This window comes from Phoxinus phoxinus (genome assembly GCF_949152265.1).
Source record: "Phoxinus phoxinus genome assembly, chromosome: 4".
Taxonomy (NCBI): Eukaryota; Metazoa; Chordata; class Actinopteri; order Cypriniformes; family Leuciscidae; genus Phoxinus; species Phoxinus phoxinus.
This window is the reverse complement of record NC_136879.1, coordinates 29,927,896-29,945,466: the sequence shown is the minus strand read 5'-3', so window position 1 is coordinate 29,945,466 and position 17,571 is coordinate 29,927,896. Positions and strand designations below refer to the sequence as shown.

Genomic DNA, 17,571 nt, shown 5'->3' with positions numbered 1-17,571 from the left:
AGATGGCAATGGTAATGTATATTATCATTTTGGGAGGAAAAACAAAACAAAAAAGTAAATAAAATGTATATATATATATATATATATATATATATATATATATATATATATATATATATATATATATATATATATAATATTTTTTTTTGTAAGTTTTACAGTCCCCAGCCGTTAAAAACATTACAAATGATGATTATATTGAATTAAACACTGCTGACATTTTGTGACAGAATAAGTTTTGTTCCTCTTTTTCACACACGGATTATCGTTGAAACGTGTTTCCTGTTCATCAGTGATAAGCAGAGAGCAGTTTAATATCCAAGCTGCTTTAAATAGCCGTGCTGCTGAGCTGTGATGCATTGCTTCACTAATTATATTTTGACACTTGAGTATTTTAAACTGTACCATCATTAATACTTATGTTCGTTATGACTGCTGTAGAGCTGTGAATTTGTGATTTTTGCATGAAGAGAAAGAAAGACTTGGGCATTGCAAAATTATCTTTGGACAATAAACAATCAGCCCAGTTTTCAGTTGTACTGTGCTCGCTGGCTGCATGCAACAATGATCATACAACAGAACATTCTGTTCAATTTTCCTAATAAACCTCTCGGTTGCGGTGGTTCTTTTTAATGAACGAGGAACCAATCAGACTAATTGAGCACAGACCTCTTCAGTCTGAATCATTAACTAAATTGGACAGAAAAACGCATACCTGTACACATTACATAGAAAACAAGTGTTAGGTCTATTGGTTTGCATTTACACTATAAGACTTAATGCACATCTATTTTTGACATACAGTGTCAGATTGTTTTGTCTCATCTGTTGCTGTTTATATCAGTGCCGATCATTGCAGTTTTGGATTCAACCATGCATTTAAATACAGTTGTAAATCCAGAAACTGCAGTGTACTGAACAGCACGAAAAACAAGCGCTGTTCAGCGGATTCTGATAAACTTGATCACTTCTGTGATCTTTGCACGCTCAACAGATATGTCTGTGATTATCTAATGATCAACGCTTCAAAAACAAGTTATAAATGGCAACGTATATAAATATCCTAGCAACGTAGTAGCAAATATAGTTGGTTATATCTTAAGTGACCGTAAACAGTTGAGAAAGACAATGCTTGTGTATTAGTATACAGGATTCAGGGATTATGTCTTAGTGACAGCAGTCTAATATTCCAGAAATCTGTGTTATTAATGTTAATCAAACAACAAAAGATAAGGAAATCACTCACTGCTCTTGACTGATATCTTTTGTCATTTTAATAATGATTCATCTTTATTTAATTTATACAGTGAAGATTATATGCAATGTTGTTTTACATTTGATTACTTTAGTCAATGTATGTACCTTATTTACATTTATGTAGATGCCTAAATAACCTGAAAATATGAAGTGTGTAATATATATATATATATATATATATATATATATATATATAGGCTATTATATATATATATATATATATATATATATTAGGCTTTTTATTGTGCTTTCGCCCCTCCTTAAAAGCCTAAACTTAACGTCCAAATCAGTCAAATCATGTAACATCATCATGAATGGTTGTCGAAAAATGCAGTCTACTGCGGGACATGCTTCATTTTAAAAAGAGTTAATAAAAGTGCATTTAACGGCGAAAGAGACTGATGCTCACATGCTTTCTGTGGACACGCTGCGAAACGAAACTGAACGAGGACGACCAAAGTATACATGCGGTTTCAGGCAGTCAAATATACACAAAAATATGTCAGTGTGCACTGTGCATTGTTTTAAAGTTTAACTCAGGGTTTAATTACTATTTTACAACTGATTGTTTAATGCATTATTGTGTTGTAAATTATGCAGATAAGCCCATAAGCTTGTTTAAGTCTGGATATTCTCGATAGTACATCTGAAAATTGGAAAGATCACTATTCAGATCGTGATTGTTTGTTATAAGATCGTATGTGTGTGTATGCACAGTGTGTGTATATATATATATATTTATTATATATATATATATTTACGATTATTCGGATCCAAAATAAAAGTTTGTTTACATAATAAGTGTGTACTGTGTATAAATATTTTGTATATATAAATACACACACATTCATTCATGAATATATTTAAGAAAAATGTGTTTTTATAAATAAAATATTTATAATTTATATATAATATAAATTATATATAAATCTATATACAGTATATACATGCAAATATTTCTTAAATATATACAAGCATGTGTGTGTATTTAAATATATAAAATAATTATACACCGTACACACACATTTATTATGTAAGCTCAAAGTTTTATTTTGGATGTGATTAATTGTTTAACAGCCCTAATATATATATATATATATATATATATATATATATATATATATATATGTAAGACATTTACAGGGCTCCCTTAAATCTCAGTTTTTCAGTCCATTATTTCTAAGCGCAGAACCGGTTGGCCCACTCTAGGTTTAGATCATAGTGTCAACACAAGGGTTGTGTTCTCCTGACACACGCCCAGTTCTTTCTGCTTTCTGCAATACATTGATTCACAGTCAGGTTTTATGAAGCAGTTTGCTGATGTTTTTGAGCACAATATTGTTGCGTGCTCATTCTTGTGGCCTGAGTGGCTGACAGACGCTCTCACTGGAGTGTAAATGAAGAGTGGAGTGGGCCGGCCTCACACCCTGCTGCCACTTTGGCATGCACACAACAGCAACTCCTCCTCCTCTCCGGTGCTCTTTCTGCACCAGATCTATCTCAGTAAAGATCACCAGCCCCTGCTGAGACACAACAATGTCTGACACCCCCGTTCTTCCCCCTTCCCCTCTGTTCTCCCCTGCCCCCTCCAGCTCAAGACAAATGGGCCTTTCACTACAACACGGGGCCACACCTATACTCACCTTTACCTTGGGTGAAGCAGCTGAAAGTCTCAGAAACACACCTAGTTACTCCGTTGTCAGACGTAAATATGAGCACGTAAGCTTAGCTGCAGGTGAGTCATCTGTCTTGTCAAAGTGCTCATTGTGATTTTGGCTGTGCTGCCTTGTCTTACACCCTTCTGAGCTGAAATGAGGGAATTGGTTTCTTTTAGTCTTGATGGATTGCATGGAAATCCTGAAGTTTGCAGATTGACAAAGATGTTTGAGTACTTGAAGTCGGATTTGGACAAGTATACTAGTTTTGCCCAATGGAAACTCATAAAAAAATGCAGAAAATCATAGTTGAGAGGAAGGCTAGTCTCTGCGGGGTAGATATTCTGGTTTCTCTGGCAGAAAATCTCAGTTGACAGTCGTGAAGCCCAGACCGCACTGTGAAATCAACTGAAAGTCTATGAATAGAAGTAACTCAGTAATCACAGTCTCACGGCATGAAGATAGCCATGAATGCACATTTTGTTATAAAATACCTTTGAGAGTAACGTATATTGCGTCAACTGGCAAGAAATGTTTCACATGGCCATTAAAGTAATTATTAATAAGTATGGGCAAGTTATCCCTAAGGTTCAGGTATGGTGTTTTTTTTATTTGTTTTCAACACCCAATTACAGTCAACACCCTTGAAATTTAAGTAAGGTTTTTTTTTTTTTTTTTTTTAAGCTCAAAACCACATCTGGTTGTTGTTGTCTTCAGTTAAAGATCATATCCCAGCTGAATGATGAGAGGAATGGCCTGATGATGGGTCTTGTTTCGAATGAGCTGTTAGCTTACAAATTAGCATAACTACTTTGATAGTGATATCATGTGCTGCAAATACTTTGCAACCCACAAGGTTCAAATGTCATAAAAGAAAGCAAATATTTTGTCACTTTGGGCAGATATTTAGAGTGTTTGCACATAATTATTGAGTGGACACATGAAAAAAAAAGAAAAAAAAAAAGATGAGTGCTGCTATTGTGGCAGCTTCTGCTAACTTTATGCAGTAGACGTAGTACTTTGGAAAGTCAGGGGCACATTATTTCTATATGCAACTTATTTTGACCAAGAACTGTCCCCTTAAAACCAAGGGTTTTGGGGTCTGAGTAAAAAAAATAGATCCTCTATTCTCCAAAGTATTTTTTGGGACTGTCAGTTAACATGGTAACTTGACATATTCGTTAAATATGGTTAGATTAATCATGGGATCAATTGTGATTAGTTTAACAGTAAAAACAAATGTGCAAACTACAATTTCAATTCTTCATAATGACTTTTTATCTTCATTTATGTTTATATTTTATATTTATGGTTATATACTAGGTTATAGTTAAATGTATAATACATCAAACCACCAAAGGTTTGTTTTCTTTGTAATGTTTCATAATGTGCCACTGACATGAATGCTACCACAATAATAGTCCAATGTGCAAAAATTGTCTTCACATGGTCTTCCATTGTTGGCATACAGATACTTGAAACAGTATTTATTCCACAAGCAAATATGCTACCTTGGCTATGGCTTCAAAATATTGAATATCTTTAAAGATTCAATGATATTAACTATATAAACTTTGCCAAATCAATTCTAATTACTGGTAAACAATCTTTGTTTCCTTTTGATATAAACCTTGATAAAAAAAATATAAACTTGTAATTAAACTACCGGTATATACCCTAACTCCTGAATGAAGTGAAATGGCCAGCCAATCAGATACAGTACAACATCCTTTAGATGTTCCAGGAAAGGGAGACTGACCCTATATTAGTGTTTTTGTTATCTTAACAGATGTCAATACAGAGTTAGTCAAATGAGTTTTTCCGAGCAGTATAGCAAACTGCAGCCGAGTTTGGAGAGCTCTTTCACAGGGTTTGTTTGAACATAGATTCTCCTATACGACAGTGAATGGGAAATGTGGAGCTGCAGCCAAAAGCCCCCGGGCTGCTGAGAAGGGGAGGGACATTGACCGGGGGGTTGCAGTGTCGTGATGTTCATGTTAATGCTTATGAGCGCTTGTCGATACCAAAACGTAGTAAAAGTTCAAGTCTGTACAATGGTATGATGCAAGAAGAGATTTGTGGCTGCTCACATGCATGAAATTGAAGCAACATAACCATTTTCGAAATGAACATCTAATAATCTCTATTCCCTATGCCATATTGTTAAGTCTGATATATTCCTTTTCCCTTTGCAGTCTTGGCTTATGCAATCTCTGGCCTTCTGTGCCAAGGGGAGACCAGACTGCTGTGCTGTATTTTCTCCGGTGCATTAAGCTGTGACTGAAAAGTGTGGGGAGAGAGAGACGACTGCCTCTCTGCAGAAAGCGATTGGATATGATTTATTCGCCTGTCCTTTTCTCCCTCACGCTGTGTGGATGCTTAAATCTTATGTAGTTTCTGGGGCAGCGTGGAAAGGCGGGCACACTGGGCCGAGATTAATCCTGTGTGCTGCGTGCTTCACTGCTGTGAGATGGCATGACAGTTGGCTGCAGGATTAACATGGCTCTGATGCACTAAAATATGAATTTTCTTTTCAGACATTCAGGAGTATTAAAGGAAAATACAGGCTAAATATAAATTAAAGGGATTGTCCAGCCAAAATTTTTAATTCTGTCATTTACTCGCCCTCATTTTGTTCCAATACAGAATCATTTTTTATCTTTTGTGGAATACAAAAGATGATATTTTGAAAAATGTACCTCACTGGAAAATATTTTATTTTATCTTATTTATTTTATCTTATTTTATTATATTGAGTGATACATGTTGCCTGTAGCAAGGACCGTTCTAAACTATTTTTATGTATCTATTTAGTGCTAAAGTTTTCATAACCCTGCCTGGAGCAAAGACCATTTTCCAAATGAATGAATTAAAAAAAATATATTTATTTTATTTACTTTAGTTATTATTTATTTAATCCTGGGAAAGTCTGTTTTCACTTTAGTACTGCTTCTTCATGAGCATAACACATCAAATCACTGTTGCCCCACTAACATACTCTAGCCAACAAAGGGTTTGCTGCTAGAATCAAGAATTTCTAATATATAATAAATCTGAATGGATAGGCTATGTAGTCAGAGGCTTGGGATAATTAATGCTGATTAATGGTGTCTGCAGTGTCTTGTTTGGGGTGCTTGGCATAAACGCTGCCAACTTGGCTGGCCGAAACTCTCGAAGTAGCAGAGCATGAAGCCTCTTTAGCAGCTTCTTCTAATTAGCAGGCTGTCAATCTTTAGTTTTTGACAGAGTAGGACCTGTGTCGATTGTTATCTTTTGTTTTGGGAGGTATGGATCGTTATGAGTTCTGACTGGCTTTCGGCGTCAGCTTGTCCTCTTGACCTTGGTGGCAACTGAGTGCGTTGTGAACTTGGCTCACTCTCTGCTTTCCCACCTCCTCCTGCAATATCAAAGAATTTAAACGGACAATCTAGCGTGAAGAAATGCACATCCTCCAGCCCTGTCAGGACGGGTGATTGAGTTTATTGGAGCAGAAAAGGAAAATCTCCCCAGGCCGCTGCCGCTCAGCTCCCCCGTTCCTCATTGTGATGTCACCTGGGGGAGGGGCCGGTCATTTCAGAGGCCCAACTCGACCCATGTCATCTGACATTACCCCAAATGACACTTCCACATTCACTTACCTATTCATTTCATTTCTTTTCACTTTTGCTCTCACTTCCCATTATTACCCTGACTGCATCTGTGTGTGTGAATGCTCACAAGCACACACATACTCACTCTGCTCTTGTTTGATCATGTCATTATTCAGTCATCGCTGTTTAATGGGTTTTAACAGCTGATGTTTGGAGCAAATGTGGGCTCCTGTTAGAGCCAGTTGGTGCGCTTAGGGCAATAAAGACTTTACCTCTTCTTTCCATTCGCAAAGCATTTGTCCTCTTATTTGCTTAGATGCTTCCTGGATGTGGTTGTTCACTTTGGTTCATTATGGCCATAGATGTAGCCTTTATTTGTTAAATGACTTTATTGTTATTCTGTGAAGAGACATCTGCAATGTTTATTTTTCTGTTTGCTTCCACTTCACTTATTTCCACTGACTCCAGCTGCCAAAATTTGACAGATCTGCAAATGAGACCTCATCGTTTCGTGCCTTATAGTTAAGGCAAGTTCCCCATTTGGCATTTTAAGGAGAAGTGAAAGGCTATAGTGTACATTTACTATGTGTATCCATGTGATTTCCTGGCAGAAAGCAATGCATAAGGATGTAGTGTAAAGACACTCAGTACCCAATTTGCAACAATTATTAGTTTAACACTAAGGTGTCAACACTTCGGAAAAAAATATTAAATAAATTAGTCGTTACACTACATCCTTATGAATCGCTTTCTGCCAGGACTTTTACGTGCTTTTCCCAAATCACTGAAGTGACGTCGACTATCATCTTCCAGCTCTCTTCCATCAGCCTCTGTCTGCCCCTTGTGTCAGGTCACTGGTCTGACGCACACAGACAATTTTCTGAAACGCATACATGACCATTTGGAGGAGTGCAGCCGTATTCATGGGGTGATGTCATGAGTTGGAGCACAGAGGTCCTCCAGACCGCACTGGATAAAGACAGCATGTGCTTTTTCTTCTGCACAGTCACTTCTCTCTCTCTCTCCCTCCCCCCCTCTCTCTCTCTCTGTCTCTCTCTCATTTTCCTCCAGCGCTCTATCTATCCAGCAATAATATCATCCTCGAGCTCTCTTCATCCCCTATCTTCCTGCCAGCCTGCCCACCACGACCTGAGCATGACACCACCACATGCATACACATAATGCTTGCACTCAAGAAATCTGTGAGATAAAAGTGCGGAAAAGAAGGGACGACATAGCCCATTATTCCTTTAAGTGGTTTCTGACAAACACGCCTTTCAGAGTTGAGTAATTGGGGTGTCCCTCATCTAGGCCTTTCTGGTTTCATGTGGATCGTTTTTCCATTATTACACAAAACCTCATTTGAGCAGAGACCCCACCCCCTCCATCCCTCTTCCCCTGCCATTCTTGCACTTCCTTTACCCTTTCAACTCGGCTCCATTGCCACCACCTCCTTCTCCAGGAGTGAAGATGGCCTCCCTTGCATCACTGCTGTGACTCCTACATTACAACTAAGCCTGACTCTACAGAGGCTAGACCAGTTGGAGACAAACTGAAAAATTCCAGTGTTAAAACTTTTACGCATATGCATTACTATAACAGATGTGGTCGTAAGCACAAATACACAAATGGCAGTATTCTTATGTGTACCATCAGCATGCATGATACATCATGGAGAGAATAACATGTAAAAGGTACGATTATTGGCTGCTTTGGTTGTTTGGATATACTTTTCCATTCCTCCTCTTTGGCGGGAGGTTTTTAGCTGAGCAGACCATGGAACGTTTTACAGGCATTTTCATAAATGGCCCATTCAGTTCCCTCAAACTGCTCTCAAAAGGATCCTGTGTTGCTACAGAGAGCTCTGATACAAGCAAGAACAGTGTGCTACACCACTGCCCCTGCTCAAAGACTTAAGCACTATACAATTGTTTTGACCGTTTTCATAGGGATAATTCACCTGGAAATGAAAATTGTCACTAATACACATTCATGTTGTTCTAAAGGTCCTGTATCCCGGGGTCAAAAATGTTTTTTAGATGTGGCGGATGAACACGGTCATCAACACGGTACCCTACCCATGTGAACTGTAAGCCAGTACTGACAATAAATACAAAATAAATGCAAAGAAACATTTTGTAATATTAACTTAAAAAAAAAAATCACTGCACTGGATAGATCATAAAACAGTTGGAGTAAATGTGGAAATTGTGACCCCTATGGGGAGTGGGAACAGGATTGCTTATGTTGTCCGGTGGCGGCATTCAATGTTAATTTTATTAATTGAGTTTAAATTGAAAAGTCAGTGATTGACAGCTGTTCTCTCATTAGACTTATCTAGTTTACCAGCGGTGACAAATTGCCTTGTGTAATCTACCGTCCTCATAAAGGGTGGGCTAATCTCAGCGAGTCCTTTCCATTACTTCGCTGCGGTGTTAATTTCACAGTTAGCTGACCTCTGAAGCAATCTTAGAAAAGTTAGTTAAGCATTCATACTATTATTCCCAGTGTTCAGAGCAACATTGCAAATGTCTTACACTTCACTTAAAAGGTTTAGATTCAACTCTCTCTGATACCGTCCTGTAGTTAATCGGCCGTTTGGCTGACCCGTATAATGAGTTCAAAATCGATGAGCTGTCAGGCTGACGGACAAATGTGATGTTCAGCTGACCCTCCATCAGTTTTGTGTGGATGTTTCTCATTGAGCACATTATTTTCAGTCAGTTTGGTGGTCTGCTGGGTCCACAGGTCAAGCGTGTGAACCCAGGTGAAGGAAATGGCAGCGGGCTGTTAGTACAGTGGCTCTCAGTTAGACGCAGTAAGACAGGCCTACAAAGGGCTTCTTCAGCACTGTGTCCCATCACTGGCTGGCCTACAGAACAAAGGTTTCTCACACAGCCTGTGAGCGGGAAGCAGACAGAGCACTGTTAAACACACTCGCCCCACCTCACCTTACTGCCGAGGCTACTTTTAGACATGGATTCATACTGCTGCACGCAGGCTTTTCCACTTGGTCTTCTGATAAAGAACCAGCAGGACTCATGCAGAGCCTCTTAATTGATGTGTTTAATGAATAGGGCTACATAAGCGCAGTGGGCCACATCTGTTGTCCTAGCAGGAAGTTAACAAAGCAAAAAGCACACAGCAAGATGAAACTACTCAACACTGCGAAATACAGTGCCATCAGTCAATGCATTTAAAGCTGGTCTGAATTAATGGCTGACGATATGAGTTCTTTCATGTTGTTGCTGATATCTAGAGAGCAGGGTGGCCAATATAATGCTGATAAATACATAGTACGATTTTATGGTGACATATGAGACATGCATGCACTTATTTTACAAATGGTGTATTGTTATATTTTTGTTGCAGGTGTTAAAGGGTAGTATAATGCCCTTTTCACAAGAGTGATGTCCCTAGCTAAAATGAATATGAAGTTTTAGCTAAAAATACCCCACAGATATTTTTATATAGTTATCAATTTTTGAGGGTGAGCAAAAATGCACCGTTTTTGTGTCTGTCCCCTTAAATGCAAATGAGCTACTGCTCCCGGCACAGGGGGCGGAGCTTCAACAGCTTGTGTTCTTTTACCTCACACAGACATGCACTGGAAATTTCTAAAACTTTTAGCCTTTTATGTTCAAACCGAAGTCAGAAAGATGGAGAGACTCAAGAATAAGTGACAACATGTAGACAACATTTTTGAATGGTTAGTTGGTGAATTTATGTAGCTGTAATTATCTTCTAGTCATTGATTAGCATATTAGATTAGATTAGCCTTTATTGTCTCCTGACGGAGAAATTCATCTTGGGCATTCGAGATAACAGATGCAACACAAAATACATAACACATAACATGATTTACCTACACATAATTTACCATAATTTACCTACACACCACTATGTCTTGATAATCTATAAATCGGGTTCTGGGGGCGGGGTTTATGTAAATTTTTGGGTTAGTGATGTCACTAACCCAGGAGGACTGTCGTGTAGTCCTACCAGCCGTTTGTTGTAGTCCTTAAAAAGCTATTTCTTTAAAAGATGATATATCCCTTTGTTTTTAACTTTGAGCATTGTAACTTTGCAGATGTTGTTTATGCTCAAACAGCAACATTACGCACTAACTAAAGTTAGAAAAGTGAAATCATATTCAACCACCCCTTTAATGTGTTTTATTGACCTTGTACATTGATTTCTCCTGTTTGTGTTTGCAGAACCAGTAGCATTCTCAATAGAGACCACCCTCCCGACAAAAGGCCCAAAAGCGATAAGCTGCCCGGTACCCCTACACACGAGTTTGACCCTACAGGTAAGTGACGACGGGCACTTTCGTTCTTACTTGTCTTTCACACTCACACTTTCTTTTTCTACTCGTACAGAATAGTGTTTAGCTGTACTAAGAGTGTCCTGACTGCTCGTGTGTGTGTGTGTGGTGTGGACCGAAGCACACTGCTCCTCTCACACGGTCTCTCTTTAGACTCTAAAATGGAAACAGTTTCCTCCACAGCACAGATGGAAGGCTGTGCCTGTCCACTAACTGCAGTGGAACGGCTTTAAACAGCGGCATGATTCATACTTGCTGACCATAAACGATGCACATGTTCCTGGCCTCAGTTTTGGCAGTTGAAAGATATTGTCAGTGTGTTTTTCTTTCAAGTTTTGCCTCTGTTTTTCCTCTCAGCTGCTGGTGAGAGTAGAGAAGGAAAAGCAGTCTGTGCATGGCCGTTAATGTGAGGTTTATGGTGAAGAACACTGTGATAATCGTATCGATTAAAATACGATTCACACTGTTTGGAATGAGAGATGTTTTCCTGTTCGATTGAAAGTCGCTTGTGTGTCTGAATGAGATAATGCCAGAATTTCCTCAGGGCTCTTTTCAAAGATTTCTGAGCTATTCTGAAGCAGTTTTCACGTGTGTAGTTTTATTGATTGCTTTTTGTCCTGGCATAAATGTCTCACTTTCACATATGAGTTAGAGGGAATAGTGGTGAATGGAGGAGGTGATGCATGTTTATTTTGGATGTTCTTCTGGCGTTGGACTCGCCTCATCTGAAGCATGTCTAAACCACCTTAACCACGGTGTCCTCTAGGGCTGGGCGATATAGCTAAAAATATGAAATATTTTTTCATTCTTTTTGACAATATCTGATATTGTCTGTTTCTTCTGAAAATTGGTACTTCCAGTCAGAGGAACCATAATTTCGACCAAACGGCCATAGTTGTCAAGTACGATCAAAGTGTTTAATGCAAAAAAGTAATCTATAACATTTAATAACACAAATTAATAATAAACGGTAATATTTACATACATATATTTATATTAAAACATTTTACTGCCTACTTAAATTCAAATTAGAGATGCTGTTTAAATGTCCCTGTCCTAACATTCTTATGCTCACTAATGTCAAATTTAGAGGCCAAACAAAAATATTTATTTAGTAAATAAAAATTGGAATACATCATTGTACTTTTCGCATGTTCCTTAATGTAAAATTTCCAGCAAAATGCAAAATTTGAGATCATATTGGCCCAGTTTCACAGACAGGGCTTAAATTAAGCCAGGGTTAGGCCTTAGTTCAATTAGGGTATTTAAGTAGCTTTTATTAACACGCCTTAGAAACAAAAACATTACTGGTGTGCATCTTGAGACAAAACAACGGCAGTGACATATTTTAATTAATGTCAGCGCAAGTTGCTTTAAGACAGCTCAAAAATGCATTTTAGTCTGGCACTATATAAGCCTTGTCTGTGAAACTGGGGGATTATGATATATCGCCCAACCCTAATATCTTTCCAACATTCCTTTAGGAATGTCTGAGAAGTGTGGCTCTTTTGTGTGATACATTTCAGCCCAAAGTTGTAAAGCCTTACTTAAAGAGGGAAACCATTGTTAGAAATCTTATATATCCAGTGTCAAAGAATATCACTGATTACATTTTTGTGAGAAATTTAAGTAGGTCTGGCTAATCAGATCCACAATTTGCTCTCTTGTGTTATTGGGAATAACTATGATGTATATATGTTAATATATGCGTCATTGCGTAACCACTTTTGAGAATGTTATCTCTCATTAAAGCGCTTTTCACCCCAAACTCTGTTGGTTATATTTGCATTTGTGCCGATCATTGATTTCTGGGTTAACACCCGGGGACCTTGATAGCTGAACACCTTATTAATCATTTCAGGGGGAGACACTTTGTTAATATGTAAGATTTTTGGGAATTAAGTACTGCTTATCAATAGACAATGACCCACTCCAAAACAGCCACACTTTGTGTATTTGTGCCATTGCTTTTTCATTTTTTTTTTTCATTTGAGTCCTCTCTCTGTGTCCTTTGTGATGTGCGTGTGTGTGTGTCCCATGTTGTATCATGATGTTGTGTTGCTCAGACGTGCTGGTGCAGAAGAGTGGATTTGTAGTGGCTGACAGGAGACCTGAGTCTTGTGGTAAGATGATCACACTGTTGCTGTGTTTCTGACTCTCTTTCCTCCTGATAGGGGGATTCTCCTCTCCTGCACTGTGAAGTTCAAGTGTTATCTGCATTTATTCAAGTTCAGCTTTTCCACTGAGTCGATTTTGGCCTGTGTGTGTGTTATTGGACAATATCAGATAGATAGCATTATTCTTAAAGGCTCAGATAGTCTGAATGCTCAGTTTAAAGACCTGATTTAATTCCATTCAAGGTTACTTGTATAGCACTTTTTTTCATAATACATATTGTTTCAAAGCAGCTTCTCAGAAAATCTTTGTTTCAATGATGCAATTAGGAAGTTTTCTTTGTTATTGGTTACTTCCTGATTGACTTTTACTTACAACAAATAAAAATCTTACTTAAAATGGTGCTCTTCTTTGCAATACTGTTTGAATTATCAAAAATTATTCATAAGTTAAAAAGTTATTTGTTCAAATATGCAGTAAATCTATAATATTGTGACTATAACCTTTTTTATTTTAAAATGTAATTTATTACTATGGTGGCAAAGCTGAATTTTCAGCATAATTACTCCAGTCTTTAGTGTCTTATGATCCTTAAGAAATCATTCTAATAAGCTGATTTGCTGCTCAAGAAATACATAATTTTTTATTATCAATGTTGAAAATGCTTTTTTTATGATAGAAAGTTCAGAACAGCATTAATTTGAAATAGAAGTATAATCTTTTGGAACATTATAAATGTCCCTTTTGATCAATTAAATGCATCCTTGATGAATAAAAGTATTAATTTCTTTAACAAAAATTGTACTGACACCAAACTCTTGAATGGTAGTCTTTATAACAATATATAATTATGTAAATTAAGTGAACAGTTAATTTGACATTGAAGCCATTATTTACATCTTTTGGGCAGAATGTAGTTTTGTTTAATTTAATTCTCATAAAAGAGAAACTATATGTGTTATAATGGAATCAGAAAAAAAGCTGTATTTAGAGGACAATTCAGCACTTTTTTTCCAAACTCCAAAAATTTTCAATATATATAATTAATTGATTTGATATATCATTCATTCATTTGTTTTATTTATTGACCACTCCAATGAATTTTTGGGGTTAAATCTGACAGATGCGTCCCAAAAGACAAACTTACCAAGCCAAAATAACTTTGACTTGTAGAAAACATGTTTACAGTAATGCACTTGCTACATTACATTAGTTAGCATGTAAAAGGATCACTTATCACTCTTTTCAAAGTTAAATTTCAAGTCATGACCTTGTATTTCCGGCAACTTTCACATGACACATGCAAGGATACGAGGAAGATATGGAAACTCGGCCAACATTGGAAGTTCATCTAGATTTTTTATTTATTTTTATTGAATCATTTGTGAAATGCTTCACAGAAGCTTTATATTTCTGCTTTGAACCCCTCAGTCGTCCCATAGACATCAAGTGCATTACCGAACTGTATTCATAAATGGAGGACTACATTTTTTTCCTGTAGTATTCGACAGCCTACTGCAGACACTGATGTTTTTCATATTTATCCTTTTATTTTTTATATAATTTAAGGTATTTCACAGAAGGCAACTTGAAGACATAGATGTCGTTTTTTCTCTGTGACTATTTGATCAATTTACATTGGAGTTCATATTCCTTTCTGTGATTTGAGTACTGTGGTTTTTGTATTCAAATCTGATTGGATGAGCTATCCATTTTGAAAGGAGCCCCATCTCTCATGCTAGCAGCATTAGATGGACGTGATAACCCACACTTCCCGACCGCTATCATTTCCTGTATCTTTCCATTATCCTGGGAAACGGGCTAGATTTTAATTGGACTGTGAAATTAATGCACCCAACTCTGCTCTCTGATTTTTTTATTTTTTTGCTGTTGACAAGTACTTTATGACGGTCTGCACTTACTTGCACTGTCATTTCGATCAAGTATTGGAGTCACTGTTACTGTAATCTGCTTTGATAGGCCTCTCCTGGTGAATACTTAAAAAAGGCATTGACAATACTTTAAAATCAGTTTCGTAGCTCCCTTCTTATAAAACTTTCTCTCTTGTTCTCTCTATCCCTCCCTCCCAGGGCTGGTTCAGAGATGTGTGATCATTCAGAAAGATGAGAACGGCTTTGGGCTGACCGTCAGTGGGGACAACCCTGTTTTCGTACAACTCGTCAAACAGGGTAAGACGCCTGTCTAAGACGCCTATCTTTCTTTCTCCGCCCCCATCAGGTCCTGTGGGCATCTGTCACAGAGACTCTCCCCTCCCCAGGCTGATATGACTTGGCTGTAGGTCAGAAATGGAGCTGATGTGCTCTGACCAGGGCCAATTAGAGGACACGCAAAGCATCGTAAATGAGGTTGCATACACATTGAATAAAGTAGAAGGAACTATAAACAATCCCATACTAGACCTTAGTCAGGGTCTATGGGATTTTTAAAAGGCTGTGAGGCACTGTAGTGCTATCCTTACTGTAGTGACTGTTGTTGAACAACATGGCAATTTGTCAGCTGAATAAACGTTTTTCCACAAAAATATCAGTAGACAAACTCCCTTAAACAAATTTTTTTTCAAGTTGTGAAAATTAATTGTGACAATTACAGAATGCATGCCATTATAAAGATTTTAAGTCTATCCCTCACATCACTGTTTTTATCCACATACATTTCAATATGCTGCCTACACTGAATAAGGTCTATAAGCATTGCCTGTTTTCTTGGTGGCGAAAAAAAAAAAAATTGTGCTTGTTACTCGTTGGTGTTTTTAAGTTTCAACTGAATTTTTTATTTGACTGTGTCCTAATGCACTCATAATTGCTCAGTTTTCTAAAAGCTAGTTTAGTTCATACTGTAGTGAACAAGTCTGTAAGAGAAAGTAAATGCATGAATGCACAAAATGGAGGTTTCATCATTTGCAAAATGACACTAAAAACCAATTTGTGTGCCATGTAAATGGAGCGCATAAACCACATAGCAACCCCTTTAGCACTCTGGTAGCAGCACTCTGTCAACCACCAACCACAGTAGATAATACTTTAAATTCGTAAAACTTCACAATCATCTTCTGTCATTTGGTAGATGGCGCTGCCATGCGTGCAGGTGTTCAGACGGGGGACAGGATCATTAAGGTGAGACACTTACAGAGACAAGGTTACTATATGGAGCTGCCCACCCCTTCTCTCTCTTCACCACTGCATTTCTGCATCTGTCTGTTCTGCCACCTGCTGGTCACAAAATGACCTCATGTTTGTGTCAGTGTAGGAGGAGAACTCGCATGTATATGTTTTTATAGTTGGAGTTTAATGCATTTTGAATGTTTTTCTCCTCTGCTTTAGGTGAACGGGACCTTGGTGACACAATCAAACCATGTGGAAGTGGTGAATTTAATCAAATGTGAGGATCAACCATGTGCTTAGTTAAAGATGGACACCTTATATTTCCACCGCTGACCCAAATTAATTTGTTCTTCACAGCCGGTTCTTATGTGGCCCTCACATTATTAGGCCGACCTCCCGGGTCGCCCCAGATCCCCCTCTCTGAGGTAAACTTGGGTCTTGGGTCACCGGGGTTTTTCGGGGACCCTTTTGTTACATCTCCCAACTCTTACAATGCAGCGGAACGCACCTCCTCTCCCCTTGTACCATGGGTAAGCACCCCATTCCTTCTTGTGGTCCAACAATGAAATGTTTTCAAATCTGGTATTGTTTATTTGTCAGTTTACTTCCTCATATCCCTCCTTCAATTAAATGACGTCATCTTTATTTATCATTTGCTCCTCCTTGACGTTTCTCAACCCAACCCTACATAGGAAGAGAACAGTACTTCATACAACCAAAGAATGGACAACAAGAGGATGGTGTCCAAGGAGCAACAGGATATGCAGGTCAGAACCTAAATATCAAACTCAAAATTACTGGTTTAAAGTAGATGCATAGGCTACTTTCAATTTCACAAAGTGTGCCTGTCAGTAAAGTGTTGTTACACTGCTATATTGTTGCAGTATGACTTAAGTTGATAAGAATGAGGCCTTTCCTGTTGGGAGGTAATTTAGGTTCCAGTATAGCTGATAAGTGAGAGGGCGGACCTAAGCCCCTCCCACTGTTTCGACACAGTGCAGTTTTTCTTCGTAGTGCTTGTAAACAAAGATCTGTCATTCTGATTTTTTTGGAGAGCGACATAGAAGTAGACCTTATACACTAAATATAAGCGTTGAGTGTGGAGCAGAGCAACATGTCATAGCGGTTGTTAGATTGTACTTGTCTTTTGCCTTTTACCTGGGGTGTAAGAGGTCTGATTATATAGTATATGAAAATTTCTCATTCTTTAGGGACTAATGGAGGACTACAGCAGAACTTCAACAGCCAAACCACTACGGGACATCCAGGAAGCCAAGAAGCACATTCCACATCAGCAGGGCCAGCTCAACAGGGCTACACATGTATGACATTTCTGAACAGTTTCAATGATTTTCACATTTAAAGCATCACTAACACACTATTTGAAGTTGTGGTTGACCAATATGAATATGAATAAATATATATATGGTATATGTGTGTGTGTGAAATTTAAATTTGAACTTACTAAAGTTTTTGTAAAAAAAATATTTAATGGGATCCTATTA

At 37.8% G+C, this 17,571-nt stretch overlaps 1 protein-coding gene across 3 annotated transcripts in view; it reads left to right on the top strand.

Annotated features, from left to right (window-relative positions):
- Positions 1 to 17,571, top strand: part of arhgef12a (Rho guanine nucleotide exchange factor (GEF) 12a) — a 45,934-nt gene that overhangs the window by 5,699 nt on the left and 22,664 nt on the right. For 2 of the 3 annotated variants that reach the window (XM_079611396.1, XM_079611397.1), the window contains exons 3-10: positions 10,720 to 10,814; positions 12,896 to 12,952; positions 15,035 to 15,133; positions 16,029 to 16,078; positions 16,286 to 16,343; positions 16,424 to 16,596; positions 16,759 to 16,833; positions 17,278 to 17,388. In XM_079611396.1, coding sequence (XP_079467522.1) covers positions 10,720 to 10,814; positions 12,896 to 12,952; positions 15,035 to 15,133; positions 16,029 to 16,078; positions 16,286 to 16,343; positions 16,424 to 16,596; positions 16,759 to 16,833; positions 17,278 to 17,388 — 718 coding nt within the window. The remainder of the gene's footprint in view (positions 1 to 10,719; positions 10,815 to 12,895; positions 12,953 to 15,034; positions 15,134 to 16,028; positions 16,079 to 16,285; positions 16,344 to 16,423; positions 16,597 to 16,758; positions 16,834 to 17,277; positions 17,389 to 17,571) is intronic. The other variant, XM_079611398.1, reaches the window with a different exon arrangement.